Source organism: Nanorana parkeri, unplaced genomic scaffold (assembly GCF_000935625.1).
Source record: "Nanorana parkeri isolate BGI_ZX_2015 unplaced genomic scaffold, ASM93562v1 scaffold410, whole genome shotgun sequence".
Lineage (NCBI taxonomy): Eukaryota > Metazoa > Chordata > Amphibia > Anura > Dicroglossidae > Nanorana > Nanorana parkeri.
Genome location: NW_017306678.1, coordinates 19,326 through 36,972, shown reverse-complemented (window position 1 = coordinate 36,972; position 17,647 = coordinate 19,326). Strand labels below are relative to the sequence as shown.

The following is a 17,647-nucleotide window of genomic DNA, read 5'->3' as shown; positions in this document are numbered from 1 at the left end:
TTCTACTGTATATATGCCTAGAGTTCAGCTTTATAAGTTTTGTTATTGAGCTAGCTAGCATACAGTAACTTTTGAATGTCCATGTTCTGTCAAGGATGACTAGTGTCATAGGAACAATAGTTGTTTGTATTGCAAGGCTTTTTTATACTACTTGTAGAAGTTATCCCCACTCTAAAGATGCTCATTGTGGACTATATGTTTCATCAATAATAATTAATTTGCCAGTCTTGTCCTGTGATTGCCAAACGGGTATAAAGAAGAACACTGCACAAATTCTTTAATCTTCTGGTGACAACTGTAGTTTGCTCTATCTTATATTTACTAAAGTAATTATTCTAATGCCTTCAATATGATTATCTGTGCCCTAAAAACATCATAAAACAATAGCTAAATGAACAGTAAGAAGTGATGTCTTAAGTTTTCATCAGATAATGAAAAGACTCCTCCTTAAAAGAGATTTACAAAAGCCTTCAGTATGGAAGAAGAAAAGTAAAAGACTTTATTTGTACAGTATATGAAGTGAAAACACATTTGGAAAACACCATTACCCATATGTTTCTACATTATAATCAGATGTCTTTATGGCTCTGTGTAAATCCTATCCTTCGGCTGCTCTGTTAATATTAGAAACATTTCACTTTTATTAGAGGCATTGTCCATAAATATTTATGGAAATAAAAAAGCTGTCAAAATAAAGTGGAATGCTTTTTGCCACATGTGTACTAAAAAGGATTTCAATGTTTCTTACAATCCCCAGCTTAGCACACTTTAAAGCATAGCGCTTTAAATGTACTGTAATAGAACATTCTGATCATTGTAAAACACTTTTTTTTCATTGCTATTTAGCCAACATATAGTATGTGATTCTCCAGATGGTTTTAACTTGTCACCAAAGTTGTCTTTGAATTGGTGCTAAAGTTGCCTTTGGCTGAAGCTACTAGGTGGCACTGGAACCCGATTCTGCCACTCTCCTCATTTGTTCTTCCCATGCATAATTTTGGTCACTGTTTTTAAATACTACTAAGCAACTAAACTATACGGATAGGTACCTGTAAGTGCTTTTTTCATAGAGAAGAGAAGACAAGAGACATCCATGTTTTACTTTGAGTTCCATATGGTGACAAGTAGATCACTACTTGTAAGTTGACTTCTTGTCAATTTATAGTGATTCTTAAGTTCTATTCCATAAAATTATTTGATTACAAAAATATCTTTTTTTTATGCTCTTTATACATATTTACGCTATTAGTAGATATTGTATGGAATATGTATGAGATATATTTTACTTATTGAGTCATTTTCTTTTCATAAGTGTCCTGTTTTTAAATGTATGCATTCAAATACACAATGTGAAATATGGCACTTGGGCCCTCATGTAGACCATGCACTGAAGCCATAATTTATTTACTAGAACCATGATATTAAGAACTGCTCATACCCTAAAAGAGCACCAGCTGCCCCCAACTCATCAGGACATAGGCTTAAACCCTTAAGGACCCATGACAGAATTATTCCATCATGGGTCCTTATGGCACCGAGAACCATGACGGAATAATTCCATCATTGGTCCCCAAGGGGTTAATGGCAGTTTAAAGTAATATTATGATAAAACGGCTTTTATGCTATTTCAAATGCTAATTAAATTACTTACAATTGATGGTGCTTGATATTTAAAAGTTTTAGCTTCCTGCAGAATCAGCTGGTCCTTTGAGCACTGGCCCTGATATCCAGTTTTAGGGTGTCTCCTTCCCCTTGCAGGATCCTATAAAGCCACCTTTTATGTCTGCTTCTGGCTCCTTCCTTCTGCAAGCTAGTAGATGAACAGCTGATGGAGACTGCTCACTCCCTTGTGATCTTGTACTCCATAGGAAGTTCAGAAAAGTGAAGCTGAGATAGTTAGAGCTGTTTTGTAACATGATGACTCTAAGTGCTTGGGCAGACATATATAGAATGTGGGCAATGTGTACTGTATTTGTTTGATCTGGATTTATATTGAAAAAAGTTTGAGAGTTTAATGCTACTTTTAAATGCACTTTTTAGCAAATTTCAGATTGCAGTTATGACCCCATGACTGGACATATGTTCAAATAAAGACAACACTTGAAAGGAAAATTCTAAATGAAAGTGTAAACTCCATATTTGAGTAAAGCTATATTTTCACTGCCAGGCTTGCCCAGGACTGGTGAAGTATATCCAAAAGTATTCCCAGTACAGGACAAAAGTATGCCTTGCTACATGGAGTGCATTGTTGGTTCTGGCCAAGGGGAATAAAGGTTAATAATAGGGGCTACCTAGGTAGAAGAAATTATAACTTATGGTTGGGTCACAGGATATTGGAAGTGCTGGAGAATGTAAAAATTGCATCTGTTTTTGGAATCCGTAACAGTGAATAATTTGGCACACCTGTTATGCACATGCTTGTTTCAGCTCAGTGGTTAACTAGATAGGAAAGCCAACAGGACGATAGCCCTGAAGCATACATCTTCAAACAAGTCAGAAGTGGTCGAATCCACTCATTACACACCTAAAGAAGTTCAGAAGTTTAACTTTTATCTGTCCACAATTTCTAGATTAACAATCCCCTGCAAAATGTCCCATGCTCAGAGAATGGAAATTAACATTCATACTTGATAGCTAGCAGTAGATGTTGTGCTGATGCTAGCAGTCAAACTCGGCTGTCACTAACAGCTCCAGCCCCCACAAACGATGGCGATGGGGAAGCAATCACAGTGGTTACCAATTAGCAATTGTTTATTTCTCATCCTCAAATAAAAATAAAAGCAAGGGTTACATTAAAACAGTGCACAAATTTGTCACTAACGTATGCACAGATTATTTAGGTAGGCAAATTAGTCATGGAGTTATTGTCATATAACTGCCACATACCATTCCTTCTAAATTTGACCTAGGTATCTTGACTTCAATTAATCCTGGGAATGAAAGGGTTATTCTGCTGTCACAAGTGTGATGGACTCAACCGTTACTGGGGCTGTTGGGGGAGCCTAGGGGCTAGCCTCCTTCCTACTGACTATGGACTGAGGACTATGGAGAACCCCCTCGGACTTCTTGGGGTTACACGGAACTATTATCCCAGATGTATGTGTGGAGTGGATATGCTGCATATTTCCCATGGCTTTATGTTTAAGTCACCCTGTACCCATTATAGGTACAGGATGTGAATCCAGCAGCACTGAAGGGGGTTAATTCTGGACTCCCATTGAACTATTTGTCCATTTGCTGACTCTAGGTTTAGCTGACTTTAGGAGTAGATCCTATTTGTTTACCCTCTCCCTATTCTTTCATTAAGGCCCCGGGGAGGGGATTGTTTGCTTGATGATTTGATTGTGTTATGTTTTGAAACCACCAGAACTGTATAAATACTGTACTGGTTTTCAATAAAGTCAGTGTAAGGTACTTACCAGAAAGCAACCCTGGGTTCATGTGCGTGCTCCTGTCCTTAGGCTCAAGGGCAACTATGCTCTTAATAATGGGCACGTGCGTTTTGAATTCCGTGCATGCAAACGTCAGCTCGCTACACTTGCTGTTACGCACGAGCGTTCAGTGACATCTGATCCACTATAAAGTCAATGTGAGTCCTGAATCCATTGCTGACTGGTCTCAGCTGTATCCTGTTTCCTGTCTCCTGACCCTGCTGCTTGGCTTCCTGTGTTCTGACCCGACTTCATCCCTGACTCTGCTTCTGATTACCGACTTGGCACTTCTACCCGGCTACTGGCTTCCTTGTGTTCGATCATGGCTTGTGACCAGACTACTCTGTGTTTCTTGATTTGACACCTTATCCTTGCAAGTGTTTTGCTATGAATAACCCTGGCCTGTGACCTCGACTACGTTCCTGATTCACCTGTGGCATCCACTGGGCTTTCCTACTTGGACTCTGTGCTGTGTCTCTCCAAGTCAGCTCCAGCCCATTACTCCACGTTGCCGTACTGAGGTAAACACACTCAAATTCAGAAGTCGTGTTTACCAACGCAGCGGCACTCATGCGCAAGCGTAGCCCTCTGGTCAGCTCAGTCTCCACCCAGGTACATGACAGTCAGTTCCTGTTTTTACTTCAGCATTGGTGTTGTCTGATGTTTGGGGTTAATCTTTATTATTTTATGAGTTTCGTTTTCTGTCCTAATATATTGGTTCTGTCCAATAATTAGGCAGGTTTGGGCTGAGGATGCTGGAATTCAGGTTCCAGCGGAGAGGAAGCTACATAGTGATGGAGGCACCCAGTTAGGGTGCCGTGCGGTCCGTCACAACAGGGTCTCATAATCTCTATGTTTTCCTAAGCAGCAGTAATAGCAGTGTTCTTACTTATGTTGTATTCGATAAAGGACAGACATACAACCCATTGTGATTGAGCCATTCTAAATTATTCTCATACAGATATTACAGCACTTAAAACAAGATGAGTGTCAAAGCAAGGTCATGTGGAAAAAATGACCACATGTTACCAATGCTAATAAGATAAAATGCATTTTACATTGGAATAATATGTGTATCTTAGATTTACAATTACATAATTTCTGCTTCTATTAGCACATTTATATAATTTGGAGTTTTGAGATTTAAGTCATGCAGGGAGCAGACTGCAATTATTGAGCGAGAATCTTCTGTTATGTCATTTGGAGTATTCTTATTTATATAGTTCCCCAAGTGTCAGGAAAAATAAGTGCTTTAAAGCTGATGGAAGGAAAACATGAAGGCATTGCAGGCAGATGTTTTGCTCAGCTGTTTTTAGGTGAGAAAATTAGAATGGGGAGAGAATGACAAACTTTAAACATGTATTTCCCTTCCTTCTTCCAAGCTTATTGTTCATTTCCTGTTGTGAGTTTTGTGATAATTTGTAGTATAGTTTCTGTACTTTGTAAGACATTACATACTTATACAAAGAAAGTAAGCAATTAACTATATGTATTACTGCATGGAATTGTTTTGACTTTATTTCTAGGTATATCTGTATATAACAGATGTTTAATATAATATTGCAGCTTACTATTTCTTAGATGTGGTGGTAGATTATTTTTTTTCTTTTAGTATTTTTCCTATTTTCACCTGTTGATCCTGCAAATAACATACTTTCTGTCCTATGGTAACGGTATTCATCCACTATAACTATGAAGAGAGCCATGGTTGTTGTACAGGCTGGATTTGAAACATGTCTGCATATCACCATCTCTTTTACATGGTGGATTGATGGGACCTGAAAAACAAAGAGAAGGATGTTAGTGCTTGCTTTTCAGCTTACAAGGACACAGCATTTCTGGCAAGATCCACAGCTATTTTCTGTACTTTCTGAAAATGTTGTTAGCCTAATGACTGGTAAGTTGCACTTGATGACATTTTCATTCTTAGGTTTAGATGCATTTTAAATAGTTAGCATACTTTTAGTGCAAAATCTATTAAAGCCCCCCACCCTCCTTTATCCATTACCCTAGTTACCCTCTATGGCCTAGCACAGCACATGCATACTGCAGTAGAGGTGACTGGCTCCCATGAGGCTTAAAACATCTTTCCGTTCCATTGTGGTGTATAAATACATCCACTAATGCATGTTATGGCATACATTAAAGTGTAATTATAGCCGAAACAGTGCACACCACAATGCACAATAGTATATTTCCATGCATTGTGTGCACAGGTCTGATCTGCACCTGAAGAATGTAGTAATGAAGTAAGATTTGTTTATTTTAAACAACTCCTTCTGAAAAATGTTAGTTCCCTGGCTTCCATGTTGATTTAATGGCTTAAATACATTCTGAGACACTGACCCAAGCATGCTGATAATTTTATGATGTTGCTACATGCTTTGTTCAGGTCAGCACAGTTTGCACTATAAATACAATTATCCTCCAACTCTTGGAATATTGATAGTCTGGATTATAGCATATGAACCCCCACAGCCAACGCATCAGGGCTTGTGGGGAAGAGGCCCTTGTCCCCATTGGCACTGACACCCCCCTAGTTGGCCCAAGTAGTTGCAGCAGTGGCATTCTCCTCCCCTTTGTCACATTTAGCTGTGAAGCAGGGAAAGCCCTGGCAGCATCTGATGGAACTGAATGGGGGGTGTCAGTGACAGTTTTGCGGGGGCTTGGGCAAACCTGGGCCAACTTGGTTTGCACCAAGCCCCCGCACATCACTAGTGAAGAGTTGTATGCTGGATGCATACCTAATGGAAAGAGGGCCAATTTTACCTATGGTGTCTTTTGTAAGTCGTTCAGTGAAACAGTGAAGTAAGACACTGTTTTTGGAGCTTTATTCAGGAATGTTCCCTCTAGTCACAGAGAACGTTTCCCATACCTATGTCTAAAGTGAATCATTCTAGGTTATTTCAGTTATGAACTTGAACTCAGATTTAGTTATTTCCTGCATAAATCTTTCCCATATAGATTCGTTTCAGTCAAGCTTACCACTGCTGCTGCATTGTGGAATAAAATGGGAAACAAACAAAACTCCTTGCATATGCAAAATGTATGCAAACTTTGTCCTATGGGAGACCTGAAACTGTGCTGAACAAAGCAATATACAATTACCGAATGTAGAATGGGTCTCCATGCATCCCTGGAAAGAACGTGACAATCTGACCAGAAAGAGTCATGTAAAAATCAGGAACTGACAATCCCTGCTATAGAAGCCATGTGTGGAATGCAAGTCTGAAAAAAGTGCAGGCGGTACTCTGTTTTGTTGAATCCTATGCCCCTGAAAGCAATGCACTGGGGAGAACTGGAAAAGATGTGTAGAGGAAACTTGGCACAGCACACTTGTACATATGTTTCAGCATAGCTTTATTCATGGGATTCAAGAATTTAGCCACAGACTTTAAGCAACAGCAATGACAATTATCTTATGAAATTTATCATCATCTGCAGACGTTATCAAAGGTTTTTGTTGCTAGATTAAGCATTTCTCCTAAAGGTGCCCACACACCTTGCGATTATCGTACGATAATCACGGGAAATCCCGCGATCGTACGATAATCGCAAAGTGTGTGGAAGGCGTGCAACCGTTTCTACTGTACGGTCGCACGACTTTTATCTTAGGAACATGTTTGAAAACCTGCCGAGAATCGTACGATTGTCGGCGGGGGGGTGGCATGCTCGTAAGATAAATGCCGAACGGGCCGGTGTGCGCAAGCGCACACTGCCCTTCAGCATTGTGGTCATCGGAAGGCCGCCCCTCAGCGGGGCGGGCTTGCGATTATCGCAGGTACGATCTGCCTGTCCAAGATGGGCAGATTGTACGTTTTTTAAATTACTTTACAACCATCGCAAGACAAAAGCCTTGCGATGGTTGTAAGATGTGTGGCCAGCTTAACAGTTTATGTTTCTGTAATATTTTGTCAAATGCGTTTCTTAGTTCTCGGTATGCTTGGTTCTCAGTAGACTTTGCTATCATTACAACATTGCCTATGGTAATGTGGTCCTACTAGCTTTGGTAATGTGGCACCAATGTCTCTATTAACATGGTCCTGTTTTGTTTTATTTTTTTATATTGTCTGATACCCTAGGATTACTATGAGTCTAGCAGCATGGCATCTCTCTGCATCTTGTAACATGATGTTGCTTTGGATCCTGTATCCCAGCCTAAATGTGGCTCTTGTATCATTACAGAAATGTTATTCTAGGGACAAATTACTAATATGGTTTAGGTTCTGTTCAACATCTGGTAACAGCCTTATCAATTAAAAGTCACAAGAGTAAGATTTGTAATTACTGGTATTCAGGGAAAAAGTGCAGTCTAAACATTGACAATGCCATTATTATGAAATAGTGCAAAGGACACCCCTTTTGATTTTGGCACAGCATTTCATTTTGTGTAAAACTATCTTTGATCAAAAGCAAAATATTCCAGGTGCAACGCCACTAGTTAGTTAAACCCAAGAACAAATATATAATATATTGCAGCTTACTAGTCCTGAGATGTGGTGGCTGCACTGGTTTTTATTTTCAGGCATAGAACATTTTCAGCGAGTACAAAAAAACAAATATTATCTTCAGTGTGTATACTACTAGTCTCCCCACCCCCTATTTAATTGAGATGAACAAACAGAAGTTCAGCCTGGGTAACAACTAGGGATGCACCGATACTGGTATTTCGGTACCGAGTACGAGTACCGATCATTTTTTTCCGGTCCTCGCCGATACCAATTACCGAGCAACGGAAGTTCCATTCAGGAAGCCAGGTGGCGTGTAATGACTCGCCACCTGGCTTCCTGATTAGCCGGGAAGCCGGGCAGTGTGTCAAGACTCGCCACCCGGCTTCCCGATTAACAAGAAAGTCCCCTCTTACCTTGGTATGTCCAGCCTGTCACCACCAGGGCCACTCCAGCCAGAACACGTCCTTCCTCCGGTACCTAGCCGGAACCGTCTGGCCGGCCAATCAGGAATCCGGGCGCCGTGTAATGACACGACGCCCTGCTTTCTGATTGGCCGGGAGGCCGGCTTCATGCTCCCTCGTCATGAGATGGGGCAGCGTGTAATGACGGCTGCCCGGCTTCCTGATACAGGAAGTACTCGTGCTAGGCATCGGAGCATTTGGGCGAGTACGAGTACTCGCCCAAGTACTCGGTATCGGCACCGATATCGGCGCATCCCTAGTAACAACCATGACTCCCTCCAAAGATACAGTGGAATAGTGAGTGCAGCCACCCAGGGACAGAAAGTGTGTTATTTGTAGGCATAACCAAAGCCTGAAAATCAGAAATAATGGAGCCACCTCATCGAAGGACTGGTAAGCTACAGCATATGACATTTTCTGTTTTGGGATTTAGATATACAGCTGTACTTTAACAGTTTTGTGTTACACATTCCATTATGATCAGTTCAAATTTTACTTAGCCAAAGCCAGTGGCATAAAGGTAGCTAATCCGCTAAGATCTGGCCATTAAACAAGGCAGGTTGCTGCAGACTTTATATAAAAAAGGCAAACCTTGTGTCATGTTCTGACCACCTAAGATTGTGAAGTTCATCAAAGCATTGTAAAGCATTGTAAATTTAATGGGCTAGGAAAGTGTGTTAAAAATATATGTTACTAATTTGAAAATATATGCTAAAACTGGACATGGTAAGAATTGCTCAATCAGAGATTTTTCTAAAGGCTACATGGTTCCACAAAAACTCATTTATAAGACTTTAAAATTGACTCCATCTGTGCTGCAGGCTACCTGCAATCAAGCTGGTATTTAAGATTATTAAAGATGCGTATTGTCAAAGTAAGAAAGTATGATAACTGCTAGTTCAATTATGTACTTGACTTCTAAACCGCTATAGCTATAGTAAACTTTTCCAGAAACACCTTGAGGGTATATTATACATAATACTCTAGATTGGTTTGCTCTTAAAAACAGCTGAGTGCACAGAACTGTTGCTTTTTGTGTACTCAAGACAGTCTACATGACAAAGAAACTGTAGTATCTGTATATCTCTTCTTGGTAAATGGAGTATGTGGGTCAGTTGTTATGAATGTTGCATTTGAACATATGGTGATAGCATCATAGGGGAAAATGACAGCTCCATGTTGCAGTAGTTTCTTTAAACATCTGGAGATTTATAGTCTAGAGACTTGGATACACAAAGAGATCCCCGGGAACTACTTGCTGTGATAGAGTTGTGATATGCTAAGATTGTTAATGCACTCAATAGTAGCTGGCTGCAGCTATGCAGTTTAGCCTGTAAACATCGCATACTGAGTTATACAACCTGACAACTACTTACCTCTCTTAACCCCTTCATGACCAACTGTGGCCAGTGTACATCGCTGGCATCAGGGCTGTTTAAACAGAAAGCCGCCGGGACTGTCGGCATTACAGTAGAAGCGATTTTGGCGACTCAGCTGTCGCCAGATCGCTTCTATGGCCCGGTGAAGAGGCCCCGCCCGTGTTTCCCGGGTTCCATTGCCCCTCCTACGGGCCCGGGACAGGCTTCTCTGGTGCCAGGGGGAAGCTGGTGAGGAGATGGATGAACCTCCGTTCGTCGATCCCCTCCCCGTTCTATGGGACCGGGAGCAAAGCAGATTGCATCACTTCTGGTTCCATAACTGTCAGTGCTGGGCTCCTGAAGCCCAGCTATAAGCTATAGAAGTGCGATCTGCACTTCAATAGCTTATTTGGAGTGTAAAGAGGACACTGGGGGTCTTTTGGACCCCCAGAATCACCTTAAAGAGTACCTGTCACCACCATCTGCTATCACATGGGGGGCTTGCAAGCCCCCCTATGTGATAGCAATTGAAGTAATGTGCGTCTTCACCTAACCATGCATCGGGTGCGCCTACGTATGAAAACGACAAACACGCTACACATGTTGGGTATCGCCGCGCACGCCGGAGTGAGAGTGGGGTCATCAGCGTAGTCTATGAACTTTTTGGGGTACTGAATTTTGTCGCCGTTTCACGGACGCACACAATTTTTGACCTGGGCATGTTGGGTATCTATTTACTCGTAACCATCTTTTATATTTTATAGAAACAATGGGTATTTTATTGTGTTTTGGAGCATTTAGGTACATTGTTCACTACATTTTGTGGTTTGATAAGGATTTGCGCTAATGTCGCTCAACAGAAAAATTTGCAACTGCCACCATTTTATTCTATAGGGTCTTTGCTTTCAGAAAATATATAATGTTTGGGGGTTTTAAGTAATTTTCAGGCTTAAAATGCTAGCAGTAGATATTTGCAAACACAAAATGAGAGTTTAATTCTACTTTAAGTAATCGTGAGAAACTTAGCATTTACTTACCATTACATTTAAAGCTGTGCAGGTGCATGCACATAGCTTCAGTTTCCTTCATACGGCTCAGGATCCTCAAAACCCAGAAAGCTTCATTATGCCAAAATGTACTTCAAATATAAATTTAGTTCTTTGACCCCAGAACCGCTCTACCTCCTGTGCCTCACTGGCAGTCACAGGCCATCACTGTGGTGGCCAACCCCAATGACTGATAGTAAGGTGAATAAAAAAGTGCTGAGTTTTGTATCTGATATCATGATGACAACCCATATTTCAGGTCTTGTGGGGAAAGCACTAGTTTGTGAAAAGGTTTTTAATTATATAGATATATACATATACTGTGGCATTGTGAGGCAATACCACGGTGTTAGGTGGTCTCAAAGTCACCCAGGGTTCTCAGCCAGAGGGGCTGAGTGGCTCCAGGAAGACATTACTGGTACCAGGAGAGAACTGCCTTTTCGGTTCTTTCTGGGTTTTCTGGATCAAGGTTGGGATCCTGGAGCCAGGAGATTTCTTAGAGCTCTGGGTGGGAAGAAATCTCCATTATATATATATATACAGTATATAATATTTAATCTTCATTTATGTATTTGTGTGTTTTTTCAGGGACATGTCCTCTTGTCTTCCCTTACGGTTCAGAGCAACAATATTATATTAAAAGAGAACTATGGCCCAACCTTTTTTGGTCATAGTTCTCTTTAGGGTCACAGGAGCACATTTACTATGTCCTCCTGTGACCCAAAACTCAGCATATAGCGGGACTTTTAGCCGCTATATGCTGACACCGCACTGCCTGATTCATAACTGTCTCGGCCTCTCTAGAGGCCGAGCCAGCTATGCCCACCCAGCTATGCCCAGTGTGACTGATGGTCACCGCTGTCTGCTGTGAGAAGATCAGGAACTCAGTGATCAGAGGTATGTGATACCTCAGTTCTCACTCAAAAGAGGATGCATGTGACAGCTTTAGCGTCACTCTTCAGCTCTAATTGTGGAGTATCTGTAAAAAATAAGTCAACAACTGGACTTGCTGTATTTTCCTTGAAGACGTTTCACTGGTCATCCAACCAGCTTTCTCAATTCAGAATGACTTCTACAAAACATTCTCTGGGAATTAATATGGTAAATGTTGCTCCAATCCACATAATATGTTAGTCACAACCAGGAGAGAGGTGTTAAAACAGCATTGTATGTGGCAGACAATAGATGTCCCACCCCCCTCCCCCACCTCTATTCAAGCTTGGCTTCTCCATTTTTACATAAATGGCCTCTTTCACACCTCTTTTAAACCTCCTCCTTATCTTGGATGTGTATTTCACTGTCTTCAAAGGAGTGACCTTTTTCCTTTAGATGTAGGTATACTGCCGAATCCTCACCAGAGGGTTTTGCTCTTCTATGCTGTGCCATACGCTGGTGTAGCTGCTGTTTTGTTTCACTGACATACAATTCTGAGCACTCCTCACTGCACTGAACTGCATACACAATGTTGCTCATCTTGTGTTTTGGCGTTGGGTCTTTTGAGTGAACCAGTAGTTGCCTCAGTGTATTGCTGGGTTTAAAGGAGACAGGGATGTGATGTTTTTTAAAAACCCTTCTGAGTTTCTCAGACACCCCAGCTACATATGGGATGACCAAATTCTTCCGTTTGTCATGCTTTTCACCCTCCCCTTTCCCAGATAATTTTTTGTACAAGTCATTCTGAATTGAGAAAGCTGGTTGGATGAGCAGTCAGTACCATCACAAGGGGGGTGCAGCCCGCACCTGGGTGACAACATTGCAGGGGTGACACCAAAATGACTGACACCAAAATGACACCCCCTCTAAAAAGTCGGTCACTCGGTCATGGACCGAGAGCCCGACAGTGTCAGGAGAGAGGAGGGGACATGGCAGCATACCTTATCCTGCCGGGGGAACGTCCCCTACTCTCTCTCTCTGTCCATCACCAAGATGTGTGCCGGCAGGCGTCAATCAGATGGCCAAGCATGCACGATGACGTCACACGCTGACGACACGGTGGGGTGACACCCAGTCTAGAGACCGGGTGACACCTGGCCTCGGGGCGCCCCTGTGACCCGTAAAACGTCTTCAAGAAAAATAGAGCAAGTCCAGTTGCCTCGACTTATTTTTTACAGATATACCATGACCTGAATGAATGAGAACCTTCACAGACATCTAATTATGGAGATGAGTGAATTTCACTCTCCCCGTAATTCTTCTTTAAAAAATTCTGCGTTGGAATCGAACTTCACAAAATGTTACTTTGTGTTAAATCTTTAAAGCAAAATAAAGGCCAGCGTTTTCCGTATTCTTGGCTCCTGTGTGCCCAAAGTAGTGCTGTTTAAAGAGAGGGGTCACCTAAAAATTAAAGATTTTAACAAGATTTGCTTTCCAATTAAGGCTTGAAATACTGACCTTTTTATTATGAAGGAGAAGTCTTTCACTGTAACAGGACTTATTCTTGATTACATCAACAATATTCATGACTTCAGGGAAAGAGCTCTATCATGGGGGTTCTCACAAACAACGTTGTTTTATACCATGGTATGACTGTAAAACATATTTTGCAGAAACCACAGCAGCTTTCGTTAAGTTATTGCTTTGCTGTCTAGGCTGCCTTACAAAGGTGTTCTCTGTTTATCATAAGCAATACTTACTGCCACAGAAACAACACATTCAGTATTTTGTTGAATAGAATCAAATATGTGAAAACATAATTTATAGTTTGCTGCTTAATATAGCCATAGATAGTAGTTATCCTTTGCTCCCAGGATCTGCAGATCTCTTTGAGTCATGTACTGATATCCTTATAGTATATATTTTCTTTCACAGGCTGTGGTAGTTTACTCTTAGATTCACTTGATTTTCACTACAGAAGATGGATGCAAGGTTTTTAATTTATGTTATGATTCAAGTTGTATCTAGGAGACATCCACTGCTATATTTGGGCAGTTTATGGACAAATCACACTGTTGGGGAAGCTTTAAGAATAATTTGATTTTGGTATAATAAAACACAAACCATTGAACTATTTCCATAAACATTCTTTTAGGTGATTAGCGCTGTGGCCTACCCATTTGGCTTGGCAGCATCTGACCAATATGCCACAGGCAAACACTTTACCCTGTTTTAAGTAACCTCAAAGCCATCAATGTCCAAGTGCACAAAATCCCAGCTAGGTTGCTGGACAAACAATGAGCTTTTTTGCTTGATCTTCTCAAGAGAGACTGTTTAACAGATCTCTGCTCTTCATTAAATGCCTAAGCTATGCGTCTGCTGAATGAGACCTTGTCATTTGTTCTCAATGGATGGAAATAGTTAAATGAGCAAATTGTTATGTTCATTTAAATCAATACCAAAGACACATATATTGTATTGCTGCCTCAAAACATTATCCAATGTTTTATGACCAATGTAGAGGACATCCAGTTATGTATGGTTCCCTCCCATGTTTTTACACTTACTGCGCGCTGATTCCTTTTTTTCATCATAGATGTTCATCATTAACCACAAAGACACTTACAGTGAAGATGAAGTAAAGTACTCATCTTGCCAAATATATTTTTCCAAGGTAGGAGGGGGCAGCACTGACAGTGTAAGCACTGGAGGAAGAACCACAGATGACAGTGTGGCCCTGAACTCCCTGACACAGTCAATTTTAGGATCACTGGAACTCCTGGTCCTTCATTTTCCTTGCCATTGTATCACATTGGGTGACTACTGCTTTGTTCTGCACTGAGCTGGACTTGCATATATTTCTGTGAAAGTGATGACGGTACCATGAAAGCATTTAACATGACTTGTGGGTTGAATTATTTTGGCAGTTTTTACTTTGTCATTTCATAACTTTTTGAGCATAATTATACAGGGGCATCCCCCGGTATGGTGTCACCCGGAGTGGCCAACGGGTGACACCCTGCTGGGATGTCATCACGCATGACGTCACATGTGCTTACCAGCCGGTGACCATCTTGGTATTGGACACTGGCAGAGAGAGGAGGGGACGTTCACCTGGTGGGAAAAGGTATGTTGCCGTGCCCCTGCCCCTCTCGTGCAATGGTCGGGCTCTCCATGACTGAGTAGCCAACTTGTTAAAGCGGATGACTGTCAGTCATTTTGGTGTCACCCTATATGATGGTGTCACTCGGTGTAGGCAGCACCCCCCTTGTGGCGCCACTGTACTTATATATTTTCCCATGTTTTTACACTTACTGCGCGCTGATTCCTTTTTTTCATCATAGATGTTCATCATTAACCACAAAGACACTTACAGTGAAGATGAAGTAAAGTACTCATCTTGCCAAATATATTTTTCCAAGGTAGGAGGGGGCAGCACTGACAGTGTAAGCACTGGAGGAAGAACCACAGATGACAGTGTGGCCCTGAACTCCCTGACACAGTCAATTTTAGGATCACTGGAACTCCTGGTCCTTCATTTTCCTTGCCATTGTATCACATTGGGTGACTACTGCTTTGTTCTGCACTGAGCTGGACTTGCATATATTTCTGTGAAAGTGATGACGGTACCATGAAAGCATTTAACATGACTTGTGGGTTGAATTATTTTGGCAGTTTTTACTTTGTCATTTCATAACTTTTTGAGCATAATTATACAGGGGCATCCCCCGGTATGGTGTCACCCGGAGTGGCCAACGGGTGACACCCTGCTGGGATGTCATCACGCATGACGTCACATGTGCTTACCAGCCGGTGACCATCTTGGTATTGGACACTGGCAGAGAGAGGAGGGGACGTTCACCTGGTGGGAAAAGGTATGTTGCCGTGCCCCTGCCCCTCTCGTGCAATGGTCGGGCTCTCCATGACTGAGTAGCCAACTTGTTAAAGCGGATGACTGTCAGTCATTTTGGTGTCACCCTATATGATGGTGTCACTCGGTGTAGGCAGCACCCCCCTTGTGGCGCCACTGTACTTATATATTCAAATATAAAAAATGAGCATGTAACATGAGATTATTATCCTGGGTACATAGGGGTAATTTCAGTACAATAATTTAGTAGGAGCTACTGTCTGGAAAATTCATAGAAATGATTAAGTAAATAAACACAAATCACCAGGAGGAAACATCTGCTCTTTTTTTGCCATAAAAGAGCAGATAGTAAGTGAAGCCTGAGAAATAGTTTTCTGGATTACTGCATAAGTGACAACATTTTAATAACCAGTGCCATCCCCATAATTAGGCAGCCCGAGGCAGTTGCCTTAGGCGGCATCTTATTGAGGGGGTGGCCGGGTAAAGGTGGCGGAGGCGGCCACAGCGTCTCAAGTTGCTAAGAGCTCTTAGCAACCTGTGACACTCTTTGTCACAGAGCAGACTACAGGAACCTGTAGTCTGCTCTGCAGTTTGAGACTGCTAGAGGCTGATACGAAAACAAATGTAGGTACTTACCCTGCTTGCAGTAAAAAAAAAAAATTTAATGACATATTAATAAATACATAGCTATATTAATGTGTGTCTTTTATATTTTCAGAAAAGCAGATTACCATATCAATAGGACCTTTCATTGAAACATTTCTTTTTTTTTTTCCATAGGTCCTGCTGTAAGATTCAACAGCTTTAATTCGTCAGCCCCTGTACCACCTCCTGTTTTGGGCCAGCACACTGTTGAGGTTCTGAAAACCTTACTGGGATATGAAGATGGCTACATTGCTGAACTGATACAAGCCAAGACAATATCTGAAAATACAGGGAATTGATAGCAAAAGATCTAGCAAAGTATTATTTAGCACCAGTTTAGTTTTGATTTGTAATACATTTTGTAAATGACATGGTTTTCAACTATTTTTACAGCAAATGCATCACTAACAATTTAATAAACATGCATATGAACTATATTATTTATTTTCTTCTGAATAGTCTTAAACCAGAATTAAAGGAGAACTATGGGGTTAAGGCTTTTTCCCATAGTTCTCTTTAGGGTAACGGGAGGACACAAACTAGCATCCTCCCTAGGCTCATATGAGACGCCGCAGTATACCGTGAGCTGCTGCTCACGGTATACTGAGACGCCGCAGCTGAAGCTGATCCCGACATTTATGCCGGGATCCGCCCAGCTGCGTGACTGACAGCTGGCTCTGTCTATCTAGAGGCAGAGCCAGATGTACCCGCCCCCTCCCCCATCCAATCCGCCAGTCAGTGCTGGCGGATCGGAGCGGGGAGGGGGGAATCCAGCCCCTCCCCTGTCACGGCAGAGAGCCTTGACATGATCGAGAGGTGAGCAAACGCCGGTATGTGTTCGCTCACCTCCCTATCTACTGAGCCGACCTGTGGCAGTCTCATTGTCACAGGTCGGCTAGAACTATGAGGTGAGTGAAAAGCACTCACCTCATAGTTCTATAGTTCTCCTTTAAGTGTTTTTAGAATACGAATAAAAAGTGAGTATGGAGGATCAATTAGTTAATGGTTACAAAACTCCTTGTGTTATCTGCATGTTATCTCTATGTCTAACTGTTTTGGATTTCTTAAAATTTCAGTCATTGTCTGTGGGGCTGTAGGAAACCTTTCTTTAGAGAAACATGGAGGCTTCTATCACTCTGTTCTTTGGCTTTAATAATTTGTTACTATCCTTGAACAAGTAGACAGATAATGACTTTGGAATTTATTCTGACCATCCTGATATGCATATCCATTCCAGGTCAGTAGCCAGGCAGTTAATATTTTTAAAAGGTTATAAGCAGCTCCCACATTACATTAGGGATGCACCGATACCAAGTACCGTACTCGGTACAAGTACATGTACTGATAATTTTCGAGCTCCAAGACTAGACTAGAGAAAAATTCAAAAGTTAGGAGGCAGCTGTCATTTGTAAGGAGCACACGGAGCTCCTGAGATTTGTACATCTCTGTTTTAATGTATGAATATGTTTTTATAAATATAGGGATGCACAGATACCAGTTTTGTAAATACA

The 17,647-nt window shown here is 41.5% G+C and overlaps 1 protein-coding gene across 2 annotated transcripts in view; it reads left to right on the top strand.

Moving 5' to 3' along the window:
* The window catches only part of SUGCT (succinyl-CoA:glutarate-CoA transferase), a 580,716-nt gene extending 564,198 nt beyond the window's left edge, over positions 1-16,518 (top strand). The window contains exon 15 of one of the 2 annotated variants that reach the window (XM_018559667.1): positions 16,272-16,518. In XM_018559667.1, the coding sequence (XP_018415169.1) occupies positions 16,272-16,435 (164 nt within the window). In that variant the 3' untranslated portion in view covers positions 16,436-16,518. The remainder of the gene's footprint in view (positions 1-16,271) is intronic. The other variant, XM_018559666.1, reaches the window with a different exon arrangement.
* The last annotated feature ends 1,129 nt before the right edge of the window (positions 16,519-17,647 follow it).